Consider the following 23,731-nt stretch of genomic DNA (forward strand, 5'->3'; position numbering starts at 1 on the left):
ATAATCAAGCATTAGTTGACATCTTGACCACAGGAACCTTCTCAAGAGTCAAGATGACAAAACAAATCCATAATATAACTTTCGATACAAATGGTTTAACAATTCATGGTTGAATATCAGCATTAGTAATATATAAGATAACAGGTTATCGACATAAGATGATATTCATTAAAAGTCTAAGTTGGTAAACACATAAACATCGTCAAAAAAACACATAAACATGTACTAGTAATTAACAGAAACTTCAACATAAAGTTGGTTTATTCTCCATGAGCATAAGCTCAAACTCATTCAGACAAGTAGCGAGTCATCCACGAATTGAAACGAGACCAAGCCAGTTCTACTGCAGCTTCATCTTCATCATCTAGTCCCATGTCCTTCCTCCTCTTGATGCCTTCAGTGGACATGTTCATAAAAGCATGTCCACTGGCGGGGTAAATGTGCACTTCGTGATGTAGTCCAGATGATTTCAGCTTTTCTTCCAGTGCTTTGGCCGCCTACAAATTAAAAATCCGGACATTGATTAAATATAACTTTTTTTTAGTTTCAAAAGCTTAGGATTCAAATCAGAATTGATATGATCCATTTTCATGACCACGGACCACCTAGGACCTTAATCTCCGAACTTACCAATAAGGCATTTTATTTGAATTGTAAGATCTTCATCATCTAGTTCTTCAGTAAGGAACTAAAACTATTTTATCAAGGTCAGAAGGAAAAGTAGAGACTCAGTACAATGGAAATAAAAGGTGAATAATGGCTACTATACCGTGACATCTGAGAAACCAACAAAATTATCAAGCTCCCCAAAATGAGCCTGTACAGGTGCCTTGGTCTGGGCTGGGTCTGCAAGTGATGGAGGAGGAATTCCGTAGAAAGCAACAACAGCATCAACTTCGGGTACCAAAACCGCACTTGCAATCGCGAGTGCACCACCCATGCAATATCCTGTTACACCTACCTATTACAACCAAACAAGATAGAGCATCAGCTATTCATGAAAAACAACTTCAATATCTACATCTCATGGAAACTTCTAGCTTAGAGTTGAGTTTTAACTTTTTTTTTTAATTTACGCTTACTCTATTTGTATTTCCACTGATTATAACAAACAACAACCACTTAGAGCTGATTTTTCACCTTATTTTATTTGTGTTTTTAGATGGTGCTAATGCTATTCTTGTTTTAAAAACCTTCTTTTAAATTTATTTATTGATTAATGCACATAGGAGCTTTTTATTTTTGTGAGGGTGACTTTCTCATATAAATAGATAATCATTGCAAGAAAATTTAATTTCAAAACAAGTTTAAAGTTTTTCATAGCTTCTTTATGGTAAGTAGAAAAATCAGTACATGGTAAAATGATAGTTATATATTGAACACCATTGTTGTTCAAACTTATAAAATGATAGGAACAATTAATAAATTAACGACAAACCTTCTTGGAACCATTAGCCTTTAGCCAGCTAACTGATGCACCAATATCTTTAACTGCACCTTGCCAATCGAGACCATCCATTAAATGTTGCGCTTCTGCAGCATCCAAACCTACCTTTCCACGATACAAACTGCATATAAAATTGAAAGAAATCATAAGACAAGTACAAAATATACATTTCTACATGAACATTAGAACACTAAGAAAACTGGCGGAAGATGATCTTATTGAAAGATAATATATATATGAAGTACATGAAGATTTCAATTGGCATAGTAACTCTTACTCTGGAATGAGTGCTTTATAACCAGAACCTAATTGAGAAATTTTAAGAGCATGGTTCTTGATCTCAAAATCGACACCCCACCATTCTTGTAGCACCACTATCGCTGGAGCATCTTCTTTGCCAACAACATACGCATCAAAGCTCTGAGACCAGATTAAAAAAAATTAATGAAAGAATATATTAGCTTTAGCTATTATTAATCAAGGAAAAATTAACTTAGATGAATAAACAGGTAAATTGTAGTCCTTAACGCTTCCTCTGTTTTGTTTTTATTCCTTTTTTTCTTTCCCTAGTGATATATTCTCTCTTTATCTAGTAAATAAGAAAAACAAATGAACAAACAATAAAAGATGGTTGGTGTTTATAATGGGTGGGACGTAGAAGATTTTCCTTTTTGCGGCAATGGAAGAGGGTTTCCTTTTAAAACATATGCCCTGACATCATCACTTCCCATTAAGGGTGTGAATCGAGCCGGGTCGGCTGACCGTGGGCTTTACTCCCTCATCCGGCTTGTTGGGCTCTTGAATTTTATGTCCGTTAAGATTACGTGGCAGACACGGGCAGGTTATTCTTAAAAATCCTAGTGTCCACAACCCATCCAAGTCCGTCAAACCTTTCGAGTTTATCGGGTATGGGCTGGGAAAGTTTTTGTCCATTAAGATTATCTGGAAGACTCGGGCGGGTTATTTTTAAAATCCTAGTGTCAAAACCCGTCCAAGTTTGTCAAGTCTTTCATGTTTATCGAGTATCGCGTGGTTGGATCTCGGGTTTTTACTATTCAAGAGGCCACCTTTACACTTAACTCAAGATAGAGCACCTCCAAACTCCACACATTGTATTTTAAATATATATATATATATATATATATATATATTTGTCACTTATATTATATGTTCTTAATGCTATTATGACTTTACATTTTAACGTAATATAAAAATATTTAAAAATATCAAGTACATTTAAAATGTAAGAATTTATTAATTTATTATCATACATCCTTTCGCCAAACCACTAGCATACAACCATCACATCCACAATCCACCACTACACCCAGGGCCGGCTCTAGCTCAAAGCCACCACCTCAAATCTTAAGGGCCCCTTGATTAGGTTTTCAAATTTAAGCTGTTATTTTTTATACTTAAACACAAATGAGTGGTTAGTAGATTGGTTTATGCATTGTTTGTAACTTAAGTGACCAAGGATCGGATCCCCACAAACTCACATTCTTTTTATAAATTTTTTATAAGTAATAACTAAAAGTATTTACATTAAGGACCCCAAAACTATAATTGGCTTTGGGCCTTGTATGGGGTAGGGTCGGCCCTGACTACACCTATATTTAGTAATGTATATTACCATGTATTACTTATATAGGTGCATTGTATATATAATAAATACATACTTTATACATAGGTATTGTCGGGCAAATGAAGGGCATTATTAAGATAGTTATGTCGGACAAATACTAACATCGGGCAGGATGCCAGGCTTCAAAACCCGAGCCTCAACCCATTTATTTCATCGGGTTGAACCGCCTTTTCATGTGTCCATGGCCTCTAACGGACTCGGGTGTCCATGACGAGTTTCGAGTTTTCAGACATTTTTCCTAGCCCTACTCCCTACGTCTGGGAAACGAGAATGGGATGTGTATCCAGAACAAGAGTGTTACTTGGCCCGGCCAAAAGTGGCCCGAACAACCTGACAAAGCAAATTTTGCACGTAAAGTCAGCATGACGTCAACAATTTGCCTTGTTTGGGCCACTTTTTGTCGGCCTGAATAGCATTTTCCTATCTAGAAATCGTAAACCATAATGGTGTTTGGACTTTGGTCCATAGGAATGCATCACGAATAACATTCCTAGCGAAAGATAATTCTCCCTCAAAGGGGGGAGATCCTGACCCAATGAGAGTCGGTGGGTTTGTGATTCCCTTTCCTTTGGAATCGTGAATCAAATAAGTTATGGACATAATCAACCTCATTAATCCTATTTCAAACCAAACCAAACAGAAAAGTAAGGTATTACGATTAATGAAACAAACTAGAGGTTGCTTTTTTAGTAATCAGATTCCTTTTCGCGCCCAAGATGGCCTAAACTTAATGTAAAAACTAGGCACTACCAATTCAAAGTCAATAATACTGAGAATCGAAAACAAGGGTGTCATAATTCCCTAATAAATTGTTACAAACCTATTCAAATTTTCAAATAATTGCTTATCTATAATCATGATTAACTACCCATCTATCTCTATTTCTCAAAGTTTTACCCATTCAAACAGTATCTCTAGTATCAACTTACAAACACACCCATTTGGCTGAACTATACACTTAACAAGTTAGTATCACCGTTAGGGTTCACCAGTTAGGGTCTACGAAGGGATTAAGTGTTTCACCCATCAGATAAAATCAATTTCAACAAGAAGAGTTATCTCAGATGTAGCAAATGAATGATCGCACTGAAAATCAAAAAAAAAAAAAAAAATCTGTAAATAAGGAAAATGAAGAAGAAGCACTAACAAGGTTGTCTCTCTGAATCTGAACTTTTTGGAAGGCGGAAGCAGCAGTTGTAGCCATGGATGATCGGATTTGGAGTTGAGAAGAGACCTGAGATAATGATCGGAAGAGAGAGAAAGTCCTACTAGCACTCAAGGTTCTGCAGACTAGAGCTGTTGGTGTTGCCATTTAGTAATGGTTTGTCTCTATCATGTTCTTGGGTATACGTCACAAAATACGAAATGGACTTAACCCACCTTTCTCGGCTCTGCCCAACCCAACTTTGAAAATTTTATAGGCAATGCTCAAATTGTTAAAAAAAATTTTCAGCTCTCCCTCAACATCATGGCTTGAGAGATTTTCGAAGCCACAACATGGGTTGAGGTACTTAAGAGACTCGTGTATATTTAGCCTTAGGTGACAGAGTTTTTTTGTATTAACTTCCTTGATGATTTGGATACGGGGCTGACCCGCACCTTCTACCACACGACCCTGCATGAAATAATAATTAAAATTGTCGATCGGGACATTTCTCTATTTTTTTTTTCATTCCAAAAATACATTAAGCAAGACAAATTCATTATCTCTTAAATAACTAGATATGTTAGGGTTTTTTCTTGTTTTTATTTTTATTTTTATTTTTATTCTTCTTCATTTTTCAGATCCGACTTCAACATCAACAACAAGATTCGTACTTTCATAAAAAAACAACAAGATTCATAGCAATAGTATGTTTTTTGGAAAGCTCGATGCAATCGTTTCTTTCAACGGAGGACCGGAAATCTTGGGTTGTTCTAACAAACTTTAAATCTTTGCTCCTAGGATACAAAGAAAGATCTCCCGTTATAGGCGGCAAACAGAGATAGAATTCTCTTTTGACATGAATTCTAATTACTCTCACCAAACAAGTCATCACTCAAATCATAACATTTCCTACACAGGAATACACTCATAAAACCTTGAAAAAAACTACTATATTTAAATGGTCTCCTCCAATAACTCCTTATTGTTGTGAAAAATAAATGAGGGAAGAAGAAAAACAATAGAAATATAGACAAAAGATATAGAGACATGAAGAACTTGATTTGGTATTCATATGTTTGTAGAGAATTCTCTACATTGGTACTATGGTACATTGGTTTGATCCATCTTCTTCATTAGCAAGTAACCTCTTTATATAGGCATTTAGCTAGATGAGTTACCCATCCAATAGGCACACAATAATGGAGCCTGAATACAAAGTAATGGTGGAAAACCTATGGTGGTGGGAGTTACAATTGGTGGTGGTCATCCACCATAAATCTAATATTTATAACACTCCCCCTGGATGTCCACCACATCAGAAATTGTCTCATTAAAACTTTACTAGGAAAACCCAATGGGACAAAACCATAGTGAAGGAAAAAGAGTACAAATTCTTTGTTCATGTACATCTTTTATGTACACATAATCTCATTAAAACCTTGTTAAGAAAAACCCCGTGGGAAAAAAATCTTAACGAAGGAAAAAGAGTACAGTGTGAAAATATAATATGTAGTGTTTTCATAAACTTGCTCCCCCTCATGGAGGTTGAGGGTGTTGTTCAACTTTCTATTGTCAGCTTCCTTTTGGTATATATACACAAAAATATAATAATTACCATTTGACATTTCAAGTTGCATTCATATAATGCTTAAAAGTTTATGCACACTTTAGATTGAAGTTTGTTAAATCCTTCAGGGATCTCAGTCGAACTCACTTTCTAGTGATTCATATCTGTTTATCATATATATCGATTAGATAATTATAATATTTTGTGAAATCGCGTACTAATCACATTTCAATGTGCAATCCACTTGACACGCATAAGAGGTGTTAAACTCATCATTCAATGACTAGTTGTCTTGCCAAAACCTTGTCAGGAAAATCCAACGGGACAAAACCTGAACGAAGGAAAAAAGACTACAACTTTTAAACAAATTATAAAAATTTTCAATACGCATAGTTGCCTCGTTAAAACCTTGACAAGGAAAACCCGATGGGACAAAACCTTGACGAAGGAAAAAGAGTACAACGCGATTGACATTTTATATATGAATGATGGTTGTTTTCTAAAACCACATTACAACACACATAATTGATTGTCTGTACTATATTAGGTACTTCAAGACCTGAATTTTCATGACATATGATTAATTAAGACAATATGAGTTGCTTTGAAGCTTATAGCCGTTTAGTATTTCAGAATATGTTCATTTTCAAGATTTTCTTTACTCGAATAATCTTTTTCAATACTCTACTGTCAAACTTTGATAAACTCTTCAGGAGTCACAATAGGATTTATAAATACTTCATAATATAATTCGGAGATTTGTAATTCATATTGAAATTTTATAAGTGGACGTCAAATCCTTTATAGACTAAAGGACATTTTTTACACATGTCTACTATATTACCTTCGGGGTAATTCTTAATTGGTGCTTCGACTTCATGTCTGAAGACTTAATTATTTGTAAGAAAATCCACAAGCAATGAAGTATCTCGTCAAAAGTTGACCAATATTACTTAGAGTAATTCCGGATCAATATGTTCCCAGTAGCTACTATATTCAGAAATACATCGCCTGAAATGATTTATTTGATTTTCCAAATTTTCACAGCATACATAGTTCAATGATCTCATATATGTGCCTTTGTAAAAGGTCGGTGTCTCTTTTTACACATATCCTCTTCATGGGATTTTATTAGGAATATCAATCACATTCAATTCTAATTTGATAGCCTCTTCAGGAAGAAAAATTATTCCTTCAGTGTCAAAGAGTATATGTCACTTTGATCAACTCTGATAATTTTCCATTACCTTTATCTAGATATAAGCATATTAAGCTCTGAAAAATATTAATATCTCGAGGTAGCAAGTTTTCCGTATATTGATTCCAAATGAGAGAAACTCGACCATTTTCAAGTATTTTACGACATTGAATATAGGACTTCCTCCCCCTAATGTCGATACATTTCCGTCTTATTTATGAGCACATACTTCAAGGATGTGACAAAGACGAAGGAAAAAGCAATTGCTTTAGGCAAATTTGATTTTTATTTTCATATCAGATGATCTGTAGAACTAAAATTGTTATCTAATCACAACTTCAGGTGTGAGCAATTTGTTCTAATATCACAACTTCAGGTGTGATTGATTACATGTGAGATATATCATCTTCATGTGATTTCTTTTTTCTATTAAAATTCATCATCGCTTTCTATTTGGGTATACAACTTCAGGTGTAATTTTCAAGCGGATACCACCGTCCAAAGAGGCGAAAAACAAATATCACCATCACTTGAATAGATATTCCGGATTTTTCACTTAATATATGATGAAAAAAAATTGCAATATAAGTGCAAAAAAGTTTGTGATATTTTCTTTTCCATTTTTTTTCACAAAAATTGGTCGCTTTACACGATGAAGAACTCTTTCAAATTTGATCAGACTATATCTTGATATAGTAAAGTGATATTTAAAATTTTGCAACTTCATTTGGAAATCTGAACTTAGTTTACAACAACTTCAATTGTAATCTCTTAAAAATCGATGGAAAATAATTTCAATACTGAAACTATCAATATTTGTCATTCTTCGGGAATGCATAGATAATTTTATTTTTCAAGGGTTTACCCTTTTTGGTGATAATTAACCAACTCATGGGAGATATATCTTTTCATCCTTAGAGATTATTTACTCTAGTAATTCTTTTAAAATTTTCTAGATTTGAAGAAGTATATACACCAAACTTGAGGTTTGGTAATACCAATAGATGTTTCAATTTGATCTTAACCAAATTTTGATGGTCAAATATCCTCTTAGGAAAAATCTTCATTAACAGATCAATACCAACATTTTCATCATTACGATATATTCATACAAAATGAAACATTAGCTATGAGAGTAATACCAATTTATTTTGGATGCATAATTTACCTTGACCTTACCATTGAATAGATTGCATTGATATTCATATTAGTTTGCAATACCAACATTTTCACCATTATCATCTACTTAATTCTAATATTCTTTAGATATGATTCACTATGCCTCAACAATAACAAAATCAATGGTTAGAGATAAGTAAAAATAATAAGTTTGAAACTTTAACAAAGAACCCACATACCTTTTAACTTAATTACAATTGACCAAACTTACCCATATTTTATTTGTTTGTACCTTGATCAAGTATTTGATAATTTCTTCTTCCCTTTGGCATAGAGCAAATCGTGCTGATAACGTGTTGTGAAAAATAAATGAGGGAAGAAGAAAAACAATAGAAATATAGACAAAAGATATAGAGACATGAAGAACTTGATTTGGTATTCATATGTTTGTAGAGAATTCTCTACATTGGTACTATGGTACATTGGTTTGATCCATCTTCTTCATTAGCAAGTAACCTCTTTATATAGGCATTTAGCTAGATGAGTTACCCATCCAATAGGCACACAATAATTGATGGCGACCATCCCCTTAATGGGCCTTTCGGCCAAGAGATTAGTAGGCCTAACGGCCAGGTTACTACATTAGCGTAGTTTCCAGATTTTAGTATTTAGGGTTTCCATGTTTAGAGTCCAAGCAATCTAGAAAAGTTTCCTTAGTAGTTATGTTCTTTCTTTATTTGAGTCTATCTAGGAAAGTACAATCTCTATATAAGAGAAGTCTAGTCTGTCTTTGTTAATCAGATCAGAGAATATTATCAACCAAGTTTATTATTAATCAAGTTATTAATCAAGTTTATTGTTTATCGTTATTTTATCAGTTTTATTTCGTTAGTTTAGTTTATTAACAATGGTGGATTCCATTACTTTTACGCTTCCGCAACAATCTACATCAGCTGGTATTCAGAGCTTCAAGAATCTGGGAACAGATAAATTTTTTTTAGATACTTCTCATCTTGAATGTTGGAAAAATCTTCCGCGTTTAGGTTGGGATCCTTTTAGAGATGCACAACAACTCTATGTTGATCGAAAAGATCAAAACAAAATTAATGTTGTTTCCAAAATCCCTATGTTTGATTGTCAATACCATATAGATTTTTGGATTCAACAAATCGAGGATTGGTTCGTAAATCAAGATATACATGTCGAAGATAAAGTTTTTGTCGTAGAACAACACATGACTGAGAGAGTCTATGCAAAATTCAACGAGATGCAATGGAGACTCGTTGATCAGGGAAGAAAGTTCATAGACGATTGGGATCAATTGAAGAGTATCTTCAGGTATGTTTTTCTACCCTCGATTGAATACTTATCATATGTAGAATCTGAAATTGAATCGAACATAATATTATCCGAGATTCCTTCGACTACCATGGCCGGTACTGCTAAAGGAGATATTCTTGATAAAATAAATATTAGTTTTTCGATGACGGAGGAAGAAAAGTTTCATAAAACAAACCAAGAAGAAGAAATTCAATTGACTAACACAAGGCCGAATAATTTGTTTGACCCATATATGATTCCGGGAGAAGAATTAATTGTTTCGAATCATAAAAAATTTCCGCGTCAATTATGTCCCACATCATCTCTTTCTCTATCAAATCTCCATCAAGAACAAGAAGTAGAACAGAAAGAGAAACGTCTCTGTGATTTCCTTGAACAAGAAGAGTACGAAGAAGTTGAAGTTGCAGATGACGAAGATGAATCTTCCTTCGAAGTAGAAGAAGAGAAAGTCAAAGATAACGGAAGCAAAGATGAGGTTGGTTCTAAACGAGACAGTGGAAGAAAGCTTCTCGAATCGTTTTGCGAGGGTGAGTCCATTCTTAATAAACCGAAGTCAGATGATATTCATTGTTCTAGAAAAATTCTGGTTATGAGTCAAGAGATGGACGGTGGTGCACTAGCTGCTAATGCCTCCTTAGCTAAACAATTAGCTTCCAGCGACAAATCCACCACAGATAAAGCCATCAAACTCCTTAAAACATGGCTTCCTTCACAAGAAACGGTTGCAGATGAAGAACTAACCGATTACATGGATGATATTATAGCTGAATACTTATTAGTCAGGGATCCTGAATTGTGTGGCGAGAAGCTGGAAAACCTGTTAACACAAAGTGTCCGAAAAAACGAACCAGAAGAAGAAGAACGACTGTCAAGGCTGAAGAATTTCAATTTGCACCCTTTACATCATCTCTCTTTGAATGAGTTTATTACCTTATCTTGTGCGTATAAGGTTAGTACGAATAACTTATTGTCTCTCAACTCAGGATTAGATGATCAAATTTCAGAGGGTTTTAAGCTAAGCAAGACTAGCACCGCCTATTACTTGTTGCTTGCTGGTGTCACCCACCACTTTTCACTTTATGACTCTTCTTTGATTGCTATTGCTTCTCTTTTCTGGATAAGTGCTGGAGAGTCCTTACTCGATCTTGTCAGAAACCCGATATGGAGTCCAAACGTGAGTCCTCAACTGAAGAATGGAATCCTTACATCTCAGCTCGATCTTAGACAGAACAATTGCAAGTTTATGGAGAAGTTGGAAACGTTTTTGTTAACTGAACAATCTGAATCTAGAACAAAACAGTTAAAGTTTGAAGAAATCTCGAAAGCTTTTGTGTGTTGTGGTATATTTGGAGCTTATTCAAGAACACAACCTAAATATTGTTATGTAGACGGAAAAGAAGATAACCACAACAGTATTAGTAGTACTACAGGGGATCTTCTTTCGATCCCATTTGCTATCTCTTATGAGGAACTACATATGATTGCAGAAGAAGACCTATTCAACTCAGATTTCCAAGAGTTGGTACAAATACAATCATTCCAAGTAGTGTTTGAAGAAGAAAATCTCAACATTAGTAGAACTAGTAGTAGTATACTTGCGACTTCAACAGTGATTAAAGCACCGGAAGCTGCAAGAGGTAACAGTGCTAGCATGATTTCTCTTATCATGCCACCGCATGATCAGATCGCTTGGGTCACTAAGATGTTGGGTGATGAGTTTGGTACTGCTTTTAATATCAGAAGTAGGGTTCATCGACAGTCCGTATTGGGTGCGATCACTTATGCTCAGCAATGGTTGAAACTTTACAATAATGTTCCTCCAATTGGGTTGGTTATATACATTGGGATAATTATAACTGTAGATGGTACAGAAAAGAAGGTCACCATAGATTTTGAGCCTTTCAAGCCTATTAATGCATCTGTTTACCTTTGTGATAATAATTTTCACACAGAGACTCTGCATGAACTTTTGGAATCTGATGTTAAGTTCAGGTTTATAGTTATGGAAGGAAATGGGATTTTTTTTGGAACGTTAAGTGGCAACACACGTGAGATACTTCATAAGTTCATCGTTGATCTTCCAAAAAAGCACGAAAGAAGAGGACAATCTACCCTTCCTTTTGCTCGTCTTCGAATGGAGAAGCGTCACAATTATAAACTCATGGTTGAATTTCTCATCGAGAGGAATTTAGTGTTTATGATTTTCTTCATCAAACTAAAAGATGACGGGAGATGTCGCAATTTGTTGGAAGTTTCTTTCCCGCAATTGCTTTTGCGAGATTCTTTGCAAAATGGGATTTATGCTAGTGATTTGGTCTATCATTGTCTTCTTCGAATTTTTGGCAAATCTCGCGCAAAGTGGGAACTAAGGATTGCCTTCCAAATCGTCGCCAAAGTTACCTTCCACTTCGCTGCTATATATCCGTATTACCTAGACGATCCGCTTTATGACAACACCAACTTGGGGGCAAGTTGTTCCGCAGCGGGGGAGTATGATGGCGACCATCCCCTTAATGGGCCTTTCGGCCAAGAGATTAGTAGGCCTAACGGCCAGGTTACTACATTAGCGTAGTTTCCAGATTTTAGTATTTAGGGTTTCCATGTTTAGAGTCCAAGCAATCTAGAAAAGTTTCCTTAGTAGTTATGTTCTTTCTTTATTTGAGTCTATCTAGGAAAGTACAATCTCTATATAAGAGAAGTCTAGTCTGTCTTTGTTAATCAGATCAGAGAATATTATCAACCAAGTTTATTATTAATCAAGTTATTAATCAAGTTTATTGTTTATCGTTATTTTATCAGTTTTATTTCGTTAGTTTAGTTTATTAACAATGGTGGATTCCATTACTTTTACGCTTCCGCAACAATCTACATCAATAATGGAGCCTGAATACAAAGTAATGGTGGAAAACCTATGGTGGTGGGAGTTACAATTGGTGGTGGTCATCCACCATAAATCTAATATTTATAACACTTATGTCAAAATTAACACAAATGGTTCATTTAGGAGCATTAATGAAATCTTCGCACTCTCTTAACAAAAAAAAAAAAATGAAATCTTGGCACTAGTTGTAACTTTCATGACTAGAGACAAAAAAATGTCCTCCTTGCCCCCATATCCCAAAGTGTTCCTATTAGCATAGCAGCCTGATTCTGCTTGAGTTTACAATTTTGACCTCTAATGTTGAACAAATTTTGGAGTTGCCACTAGCTTAACTAGGCAAAACTAATTGGCATTATTCCTCCTTTTGTTCAAATGAATAGAAGTAATTAAGTAGTTAAGTTAGTTGGAATTTCAGGGATGATATACTCACCCTATCTTCTACTTCATCTTCTCCAACATTACTTCAAACACACCAACCAAATTAACCAAATCCATTCCCTTTTAATCACTAAAGGTTACTTCCTTTACAAACCCACTTCAAAAAACTCAAATCTAAAATGGGTTAGTACTCTTCTTTACAATACCTTGATCAGAGCTTACCTCAATTTTAATGATCCTCAAAAATCAATTTTTCTCTTCACTTCCATGCTTTCTCACTCATCTCCACCCAATAATCACACTTTCCCTTCTCTCATTAAAGCTATTTCTTCTTCACCCACCTTTGCTTCTTTAGGTAGACCAATCCAGACTCAAACCATCAAACGTGGGTTATCTCTTGATCCATTTATTCTTACTTGTTTTGTTAAGTTTTTTGCTGAATTTGGTGATCTTCGAGAAGCACAGAAAGTGTTTGTAGAAATTACTCAACCATGTATTGTCTCTATTAATTCAATGCTTGATGCTTATGGAAAGAATGGTGACATGGGTTCTGCTCTTTTACTTTTCAACCAAATGTACAAGCGCGATGTAGTTTCGTGGACGAGTATTATTCATGGATATGGTAGAAATGGTTGTTTTCAGGAATCATTGAAGTTTTTTGAGAAGATGATGGTTCATCAAGATGTAAAAGCTTCTCTTGTTAGACCTAATGAAGCTACATTTGTTTCTGTTCTTTCTTCTTGTGGTAATTTAGATGGAGGAGGAGCTCTTTATCAAGGAAAGCAAATTCATGGGTACATAATTAAAAACGATATTGAATTAACAATTTTTCTAGGAACTGCTTTAATATCTATGTATGGGAAGACTGGATCGTTGGATAACGCGTTCAAAGTTTTCAATGTAATGAGAGTTAAAAAGGTTTGTACTTGGAACGCGATTATCTCTGGGTTGGCTTGTAATGGTAGACATGAAGAGGCTTTAACAATGTTTGAAAAGATGAGAACGGAAGGGGTTCACCCAAATGAGATCACTTTTGTTGCCATCTTATCGGCTTGTGCTCGTAGTAAACTCGTCGAATTAGGACTAAAATGGTTTAACAAAATGTCTAATGAGTTTGGGGTAATTCAAAGAATGGAGCATTATGGGTGTATAGTTGATCTTTTGGGACGAGCAGGACTACTGGTAGAGGCGGAAGAGTTTATAAGGAGTATGCCTTTTGAGCCCGATGCCACTGTCTTAGGAGCTCTTTTGGGTGCTTGTAAGATTCATGGAGCGGTCGATTTGGCAAGTGATGTGGGGAGAAGGTTACTTGAGTTGCAACCACAACATAGTGGGAGATATATAGTATTATCGAATATTTATGCAGAAGCTGGTAAATGGATTGATGCTGCTGAGTTGAGAAAAAACATGGTAAATGGTGGAATTAAGAAGATCCCCGCTCATAGTTCGCTTGAGTCAGTGTAAGACTTATTCGATGAAATTTTTCAGAACTAGTTGAGGAATCTCTTCGAAGGAAGAAACTTTTGAAAATGTGGAGTGATCTACTTGGGCACAGTGATGAGTGAGAAAGATGGTACACGAGGAAGAAATTCTGCTCAAAGATACTTTGATATGTGATTTCCAATTGATTCGCCAAATTCTAATGACAGATAATGATTGGGGTCAGTCAGGTTTTAGTCTCTCCAACAGCAGGCTTTTTTGAAATTAATGAGATTAAAATGTCGAACTTGTGATTCAAAGCGGAATGTATAAGTTGGTAATGTCCAATATTTCTACTGGGGCAGAGGGAAATTGATCTGGGAAGCTAAGTTGCTATAATTGGATCGCAAATACATCGATTTTTGAAGTTTTAGTTTCAGTCTTTCAGGATTAGAATTATGTTGATGTTGGTCTAAGGTCATTAAAGAATCATGAAGCTCCTGTTCAGCCTGTTACCGACATTCTCCCTGTTGGGCTACCCGAACAGGTATAGGGTTTTGATTCTGAACTGGGCAGAGTCCTTCGATGAAAAGTCATCAGCAACGAAAGGCAAGCCGGCCACCTATAACCCCGGTACCAGACACTCTCCTAGGTGATAAACAAAGCTGGGTGATCTGGTCTCCTATCACAAGTTTGAACAACATTGGTGGTGGTATACTAGTATGTATTCTTTCCTTATTGTGGATTGGTTAACGTTTATCGATATTTATTTATTTATACATCAAATATATATTCTATAAGTGATTTATATGGATCATATGCTACCAAACTTTCTCTATCTTATCAACATGAACAAATGTAAGCCATCATTTCGACATCATGAATTACATAGTAGGTCGAATACTAGTTACTTAATATGGGTTAAAATTATTCTTCGGTCGATAACTATTATAGGTCTTCACAAAGTGTCAGAAGCGTCATGTTTTGGTATTATAATTTATTAGATGACAATAAGACCATATTGTTTTGAATTCTAACAGTTTAACATACTTTTCTAGACACATCTCGAATGACTAGCATTCGAAGTTGTAAAATTTTAAGGGTTCTTCCATGATTGAATGATTTGACACGCCTCTAATTAGGAATGTTATGATCCACCATCGGCAACCATCATTCACCATGGGCAACCATCATTCACCATCGGCTTAGTTAATGGTTGTTCGAACAACCTTTTGATTCTTTTTCTTTGAATTGAACAAGATACTTCTCCAAAAACTCTAGTATGACTGAAATTAAGCCTTTAGCATTTGCTAATTCAAAGAAAATTGACTTATTAACATTATACACTTTTTCTCTAGTGCAAGTAAGAAATGACTTTCTTAACTAATTTTTGATTAAGGGAGATTCTAAACACGCCCATCGTATTTATTTTAAGCGCCACATCCACCCGCAAAGTCTACTAAAACGTTGACTGCAAAAGGGCGCTTACAACAATTATACTGGGCGCCTAAGTAATTGAAGTAACTTAATTTTATGTTTGACAATATACAGTCAATCCTCTTAGAGAATACAACCGACTAGTTTCCCTTGATTCTTAATTTATGTTAATTAAATCCCACGGGAAACATCTTGACTCTGGAGAGAAATATACCTTAATTAAATTATTATTAATTTGATTACAGTGTAGATTAAGATTTGGCTCAGTGGGGGGAAAAACTGACCTAGGGTTGGTTCACACTTTTTGATTCTTCATTCCGCTCTTGTAAAAGTTACTATATTATTGTGTTTCGTAACACCTAATAAACGTGTAAATTGTAATTGTCTTATATGTTAGTTTACTTGCAAAATTAATAACTAGAATGGGTTTTACGACCTTTCAACTAAAGAAAAGGAATGGGATTTTCGACCAAGAATTCGGTATGTAGAGCAAAAATCTAAGGCCCAAAATTAGGGTCAAAATAACAAATCAAGCCCTACCCGGAATATTATTAGAAATAAAACCTAAAAGAAGAAAATATCATATTACCCCTCCTTACAGAAGTGACATCCACTTATATCCTTCAAACAAGATTTCATGTCAGATGTTTGAGCTCCAAATCTCAAATCTAAGAATTTTTGGTGGTGGTTTCGGTCCATGCAAAATTGAAAACATTTTGAACATACTAGGGACACTTTTTTAAGAGTAAATTGTATCGGGTAACAACTACTTTCAAACAAATATTCTAATGAAAGAAAACGAAATTTATTTCTTACTACTTTATATGTATAAGATTAGTTATAAGCTTGATCAACAAAAGAAAAATTTAGTTATAAGTAACCAATCTAAAATTATTATCATTCATTTTTAAATCTCTTTCTAGTAAAGGAATTAGTGTGCTCAGAGTTATAGAGCAACCAACTTATAAGACTATCACATGTGACCACCCTAAAACAAGCTAAAATTCAGACTTGTAGACTTGTATCTGAAAGCTTATGTACTTGAGATCGAATGACTTTAGTCAGACGAGCTCGTTACAAAATTACTACAACAACAACAAGAGATTGGGCCGATGTTATTTAATTTAAGTTAAAAGGACAAGTTATATATGTTTGATTAAAACCCCATTATTTGTATTTGCTAAAAAAAACCAAATATTTGTATTTTGCACAGTTAAAAATTTAATATTTTTTGCAACCGTATTGTAAGTTGTTGCAACCTGTTGCAAATTATGAAAATACGTTAGAGTTAAAGACTAGAAAAAATGAATAATCTTTTTTCACCAAAACAAAAGATTTATCTAGAGTTTTGACAAAATTTCTCACGACAGAAAATTACTCATCGTCCGTAAGCTTAGCATATTCGTTTTTACTCAGTATTTTTTTGTGATTCCTTAAATGCCAACCCATTAACTAACTTTGCTTGAACAAAAAGCAAATCAATTTGATTTCCTTTTTTTTTGTTGAACTATTTGATTTCCTTAATAAGTCACTTATTTTATTACTGAATCCTAGAATTGCACCATACCCTTCGCATCATCTTAAGGGCCTTTCCTTTTTACAAGTTTTTCTTAAGTCAACTCTTCCTCTTATTAGCCCTTCTCCTCTAGTTCAAATCAGTCTCTCTATATATATGAACTACCAAGTTTACAACTCAAAAACCCCAACCTTCTCTCTCTTGTATAGTAAGATTGTGTCCTTATCTAGCTTCTTGTACTTCTCCTCCTAACTCTAACCCTAATATTCTTACTCATGGCCATGATGAATAAGAATATATTCTTTGCTATATCAATTGTCATGGCTATAACTATCGTCCTCGCCATAGCAACTACTACAACTACTAACCGAGGAGAAGAAGAAAACCAAGTAACGACGAAGGTTTTCGATTTTTCGAAAACTACCCAAGGAGAAGAACAAACACAAGAACAACAAGAAGAAGTAGGTGTTGAGGGTGACGAAAACGAACCAACTAATCCAGATATAAAACGTAAAAGTCGATTTCTTATGGAAGGGATAAGCTTCACTACGGCAACTAGGAACCCAAATGCTGCAGACCATTGTAACAAAGACTATGACGTTTGTTATGCGTATGGAAGCTCGGGGACTACGTGTTGTAACAATAAATGTATCGACGTAAAAAGGGATAGCAAAAACTGTGGAGCCTGCCATAATCACTGCAAGTTTACTCAGGCATGTTGCAATGGAAAATGTGTGTATTTATCATATGACAAGAGGAATTGTGGAGCATGTGGCAACAAATGTCCCGGTGGTCTTTGTTTATATGGATTGTGCGATTATGCTTAATTTAATCATCGGGTTTGATCGGTCGGAGTCAAGAAAATTCATCATTTATTAGACAAAAGCAAAATAAAGTTTCCAAGTTGTCATAATATATATTGATATCATCGACGATCAAAATTAGCCCTAAAACATGTACTACTAACTATTTATTAAGAGAATTGAAGTAAGTACTACATATATATTTATATATCATTATATAGTAATACTTTTTTTATCTTATTTATCTACACAAATTAAAGAGAAAGAGGAAGTAAGAGAGAACCCCTTTGATTGTTATGGGATATATAGTTCTTCATTTGTTGAAATGTATTAAATTGAAGGTTTGATTTCTCTTCCTACAATCACAAATAATATAATACTATATATATATATATATTATCAATATATGCAATATGGTAAATGGATGATAATGTTTACCATAATGAAATTTTGTTTCTAATTAACAAGTAATTGTTGTAATGCATTTGGCTATTATTTAATTATAACAGATGATTTTTTTTTATTAGTGACACTTTAAAACGGTCGCTAATGGTCTTGTGTTTTGTGGAAATTGTAAATAATTAAAGAACGACCATGTTAGCTAGAGAGGACTACTATAGAAATATATAAAGAGTGTGAATAATACTTAATCTGTGTCTAGGTTTAGAAAAATAAAAATTGTATTAATGTGGTAAATCAATTTAACCTAGGAGTTTCTTGAGGATTTTCGCATCAAGATGTCCTTATATTTTTCACGACTTCTGTTTTCAAACCTTGTTTTAGAACTTTCTTTGTTAATGTGAGAATAGTCCCACCTGAGAGAAGAGCTATCTAGCAATCAAGAATATAATGTCTAAGTCCTCTCTACTCAGTGTCAATTAGTTTTGAGTTGGATGACCACAAACTTAACATGGTAACAGAGGGGGGCGTGTGAGAATAGTCCTAAATGGAAGAAAGACTATCTAGCAACCAAGAATATAACGTCTAGGTCATCTTCCAATTAGTTTTGAGTTGGATGACCAGAAACTTAACCGTTAACAAATATTTTGATAGTAAGTTATATCTTTAAGTACATGGGAAATGAAATTTTACCAGCAAATCCCAGCATTTGGTTCATTCATAGTGATTCTTAAAGTTGATGAATATTGTTTTGAAAGTAACAAACATCTCTCTCTCTCTCTCTCTAAAAGGCAACAAAAAGTATTGGTTTGAGAAGCAAATTAAGATTAAGAAATATTGTCCAGCAAAGAAGGGGTGAATCACATGCTGAACTCATGACTAATTGATTAAGTTGTTGCTTCTTTTTGTTGATTTCTTAGCAGCCATTGTTAATTGTCTTCAACTCAAGAGCTCTCTCCCTCTCTCTCTCTCTCTAATGTATAACCTATTGTTGTGCACATGTATGTTTCGTAATGTTTGAATGTCTAATACATAATTAAGGTGTTCAAATACGTATATGGTTGACCAAAAAAATCATCCTATTTTACTATTCCTAAAGGTGGAGATAATGAAAACGTATGAAATTGATCTGGTATTGAGTCGTATTATTTTTTTCTTAATTATTACAAATTCGATTCCTTTCACTTTGAGTTCACATCTAGGATTGTTTACGTTTAGTAATCATGTGAACTAATAGAAATTTGTAGGTTACGAAAAATGAAAAATGATAAATAGACTGAAAAATGATCTCACCGAAAAATAAAAAATAGACTGAAAAATGAAGCCAGTCACAGGCCGAACGCCAATGTGGAGAGAAAAATGCATGGTCCATCCAATGGGAGCATGTCATATCAGGGTTTGATTCCTACTCGGCCCTATTTAGCATTTGATGCGACATTATATTCTTGGTTGTAGATTCCCTTTTTCCATGTGAGACTATTCTCACACACCCCCGCACGTGGAGAATGTGTGATTTTTAAGTCTATTACGTGTGAGCCTAGCTCTGAAATCATGTTAAGTTTGTGGTCATTGACCTCAAAACTAATTGACAATGAGTGGGGAGGACATAAACATTATATTCTTGGTGGCTAAATACTCTTTCTTTCACCTGGGACTATTCTCACAAAGTCACAAATCACATCATAATTCAGTAGAACTTATGGGTTTTAAACAATCCGTATATTAAGTAACAAATTAATTACTCCACTTTATCATCCCTATCATGGTAGTAAAATGGTGAATCTCTTATCACCTTGTTGGTCTTCTTAATCCCCTTTGTAAAAGTTGTTGGACTAATTAGTTTTAATTGTGCTTCTCGAATACACAATTCGATAATGATTCCGCTCGACAAATTATATAACCAAGTAAGTAGAATAACAAGTAATAGTTTTATGACCGAGTCGAGTATTGGATACTCTCTCCTTAAGACGTTATTCGTCCCGCAATGGTGCTAAGCCGGGTTGTATATACGAATCGTCTCCCAGGATAAAACAGTCTTACCTTCTTGAAGCGCAACACTTCGTTCTTCAAGAAACTTCGAACCAAATAAGTAGAGAACTCTCTTAACTCCTTAGACTTCTAATGCAAACTCTAAACTCAGAAAACTAATTGATTTTTCTTTATTCAAAATGAAATCTGGATTATGTATATATAGATGATGGTGACTACATGGAGAGACATAATCCTAGAGATGTGTCTCTCCTAATTTTAATTCAACCAAGACAATTGTTCAACCAAGACAATGGTTCAACCAAGGTAATGGTTCAAATTGCCAACAATCCCCCACATGAATTAAAATTTATTCTATATGAAGACTATGCAAACTGACAATGCATACAAACTAAGAGAGTTCATATGGAAGTTGTTGCATCAGGAGAGGTGGCTTTTGGCTTTGAACCTTCCTTAGTGTATGACTACCGGACTTACTAATTGATTAGTGAACATGATGTCTTGAACTATTCAATTTTCGCAGTAAGTCGATACAATAGCCAACACACAACTTCTTCCGTACATATTTGATTCTTTGGTTGTGTCCTTTTCGGCCCTGGACAACTCCTGGATTCATGAGTGCTTTAGAGAATTCCGCCTTAAGACATTCTCATAGAACCGGCATCAGTTCTACACTCACATAGGTGATGTCCTATGAAGAGTACCCTGACGTACCCCACTTGTTTACACAAGAATATAGGCATCATTAAAAGCATCGCTTATCCTATCACCTGACAGGCAACACTGATACTTAGGAATGGGTAAGAGAATGACTCTTTCAGTGTTACTGGCGAGTATTTCACATTTATGTTGTCCCTTTTGAACCTAGATCTTGGGATCTCCAGTCAACTAGGTTGGGTTTCTATTGCGATCTACCCATTTACTTTAGGCTTTAAGCCCATTCCCCTTGATAACTTGTACATTTGCTCTTTCGATAACCCCTTTGTAAACGGATCCGCTAGGTTATCCTTTGATTTTATATAATCAATGGTTATAATTCCACTTGAGAGCAAATGTTTAACGGTATTGTGTCTTCGACGTATGTGTCGAGATTTTCCGTTATACATTTTATTATGTGCCTTGCCAATTGCCGATTTACTATCGCAATGTATTTTAATAGCAGACACCGGTTTTGGCCAAATTGGAATATCCTCTAGAAAATTACGAAGCCATTCAGCTTCTTCTCCAGCTTTGTCTAAAGCAATAAACTCTGACTCCATGGTTGATCTTGCTATGCAAGTTTGTTTTGAGGACTTCCATGAAACTGATGCACCACCAATAGTAAAAACATAACCGCTTGTGGATTTAGAATCGTTTGTATCTGAAATCCAATTTGCATCAGTATACCCTTCAAGAATTGCAGGGTATTTGGTAAAATGTAACCCATACTCCTTAGTATATCTTAAATATCTAAGAACTCTTATCAGAGCACTCCAATGACTTGTATTTGGATTACTCGTAAACCTACTCAATTTACTTACTGAGTATGCAATATCAGGTCGTGTACAATTCATCAGATACATCAAACTACCAATTATCCGAGAATATTCTAATTGGTTAGTACTATGACCCGTATTCTTAGTTAGATGTAGACTAAGGTCTACTGGAGTTTTTACAACTTGATTATCATTTTTGTTGAATTTCTCTAAAATTTTCTCAATATAATGTGATTGAGATAAAACTATTCCATTAGAAGTTCGACATATCTTGATTCCAAGAATTAAGTCTGCTTGACCTAAATCTTTCATATCAAATACTTTTGATAGCATTTCCTTCGTAGATTTGATCATATCTAAATTGCTACCCATTATTAACATATCGTCTACATACAAGCATAGAATTATAACTCCGTTGGTAGTAGATTTGGTGTAGACACATTTATCACGCTCGTTAATACTAAAACCATTTGACAACATGGCTTTGTCGAATTTTTCATGCCACTGTTTTGGTGCTTGTTTCAGCCCATATAGTGACCTCACTAATTTACAAACTTTCTTTTCTTGACCGGGTACTATAAACCCTTTCGGTTGTTCCATATAGATCTCTTCTTCTAATTCACCATTCAAGAAAGCAGTTTTAACATCCATTTGATGTATCTCTAAATTATATAGAGATGCTATAGCAATTAATACCCGAATTGATGTTATTCTCGTAACTGGAGAATACGTATCAAAATAGTCTAATCCTTCTTTTTGTTTAAATCCTTTTGCGACAAGTCTGGCTTTGTACTTGTCTATAGAACCATCCGTTTTTAATTTCCTCTTAAAAATCCATTTATAACCCAACGGTTTACATCCTGGTGGAAGATCTACTAACTCCCATGTATGGTTCTGAAGGATAGACTCAATTTCGTTATTTACGGCCTCTTTCCAAAATTGAGATTCAGGAGAAGACATTGCTTCTTTGTATGTTTGCGGTTCTTGTTCTAACAAATATGTGAGGAAATCAGGACCGTATGTTTTGACAATTTTTTGTCTCTTGCCTCTTCGGAGTTCCTCTTTATTTTCTCCTGCTTGTGGTTCTTGAACCACATTCTCTTTATCATTTTGGTTTGTATTTTCATTGTTACTAATATTCTCAAATTTCCTCTTTTGAGAACTTTTCTCATCGTCTAATTTATATGGAAATATGTCCTCAAAAAATGTAGCATTTCTTGATTCGATTACCGTATTAACATGTAAGTCTTGAATTTCAGATTTATGTATGAGAAATCTGTATGCACTACTATTATGTGCATATCCTATGAAAATACAATCGATAATTTTTGGTCCAATTTTGACCTTCTTTGGTGTAGGAATCGCCACTTTTGCTAAACACCCCCACACTTTGAGGTATTTATAAGAAGGCTTTTTTCCTTTCCATAATTCATAAGGAGTTTTATCCTTTTTCTTATGAGGCAATTTGTTCAAAATATAGTTTGCTGAAAGCAAAGCTCCCCCCCACAAATTTTGGGGTAATCCTGAACTTATAAGTAATGCGTTCATCATTTCTTTTAAAGTTCGATTTTTTCTTTCAGCGACTCCATTTTGCTGAGGCGAATAAGGAGCCGTTGTTTGATGGATAATACCACTTTCAGCACAAATATCAGCAAATGGCGATTCATATTCACCACCTCTATCACTTCGTAAAGTTTTGATCTTTTTATCGAGTTGATTCTCAACTTCACTCTTATATATTTTAAATTTTTCTACGGCTTCATCTTTACTTCTTAATAAGTAAACATGACAATATCTGGTACTATCATCTATAAATGTGATGAAGTATTTTTTCCCACCTCTTGTCTGAACCGTTTTTAAGTCACATATATCACTATGTATTAGTTCTAACGGTTCTGTGTCTCTTTCAACTAAATGGAAAGACGACTTAGTCATTTTTGATTCGACACAAACTTCACATTTATGATTGG

The 23,731-nt window shown here is 34.6% G+C and overlaps 4 protein-coding genes across 4 annotated transcripts; 3 read left to right on the plus strand and 1 right to left on the minus strand.

Annotated features, from left to right (window-relative positions):
• Positions 1 to 145: 145 nt before the first annotated feature.
• On the minus strand, positions 146 to 4,567 carry LOC147552273 (uncharacterized). The gene is made up of 5 exons (XM_086669786.1): positions 4,240 to 4,567; positions 1,725 to 1,867; positions 1,439 to 1,568; positions 770 to 961; positions 146 to 497 (listed from the first exon to the last, which is right to left on the minus strand). The coding sequence occupies exons 1-5, from the start codon at positions 4,402 to 4,404 to the stop codon at positions 288 to 290; spliced, it is 840 nt and encodes a 279-aa protein (XP_086525912.1). The 5' UTR covers positions 4,405 to 4,567; the 3' UTR covers positions 146 to 287.
• Positions 4,568 to 8,702: 4,135 nt separating this feature from the next.
• On the plus strand, positions 8,703 to 12,254 carry LOC147552274 (uncharacterized). Its single transcript, XM_086672661.1, has one exon. The coding sequence runs from the start codon at positions 9,031 to 9,033 to the stop codon at positions 12,034 to 12,036; it is 3,006 nt and encodes a 1,001-aa protein (XP_086528787.1). The 5' UTR covers positions 8,703 to 9,030; the 3' UTR covers positions 12,037 to 12,254.
• Positions 12,255 to 12,611: 357 nt separating this feature from the next.
• Positions 12,612 to 14,959, plus strand: LOC147552275 (Tetratricopeptide repeat (TPR)-like superfamily protein). The gene has a single exon (XM_086672662.1). The coding sequence runs from the start codon at positions 12,763 to 12,765 to the stop codon at positions 14,185 to 14,187; it is 1,425 nt and encodes a 474-aa protein (XP_086528788.1). The 5' UTR covers positions 12,612 to 12,762; the 3' UTR covers positions 14,188 to 14,959.
• A 2,333-nt stretch (positions 14,960 to 17,292) lies between these two features.
• LOC147552276 (uncharacterized) lies at positions 17,293 to 18,005 on the plus strand. The gene has a single exon (XM_086671184.1). It carries the CDS (start codon positions 17,371 to 17,373, stop codon positions 17,920 to 17,922), a length of 552 nt encoding a protein of 183 aa, XP_086527310.1. The 5' UTR covers positions 17,293 to 17,370; the 3' UTR covers positions 17,923 to 18,005.
• The last annotated feature ends 5,726 nt before the right edge of the window (positions 18,006 to 23,731 follow it).

The sequence above is a fragment of the Eschscholzia californica genome, unplaced genomic scaffold, assembly GCF_041429995.1.
Source record: "Eschscholzia californica isolate CP2 unplaced genomic scaffold, dmEscCali1.0.p SCAF_3, whole genome shotgun sequence".
Lineage (NCBI taxonomy): Eukaryota > Viridiplantae > Streptophyta > Magnoliopsida > Ranunculales > Papaveraceae > Eschscholzia > Eschscholzia californica.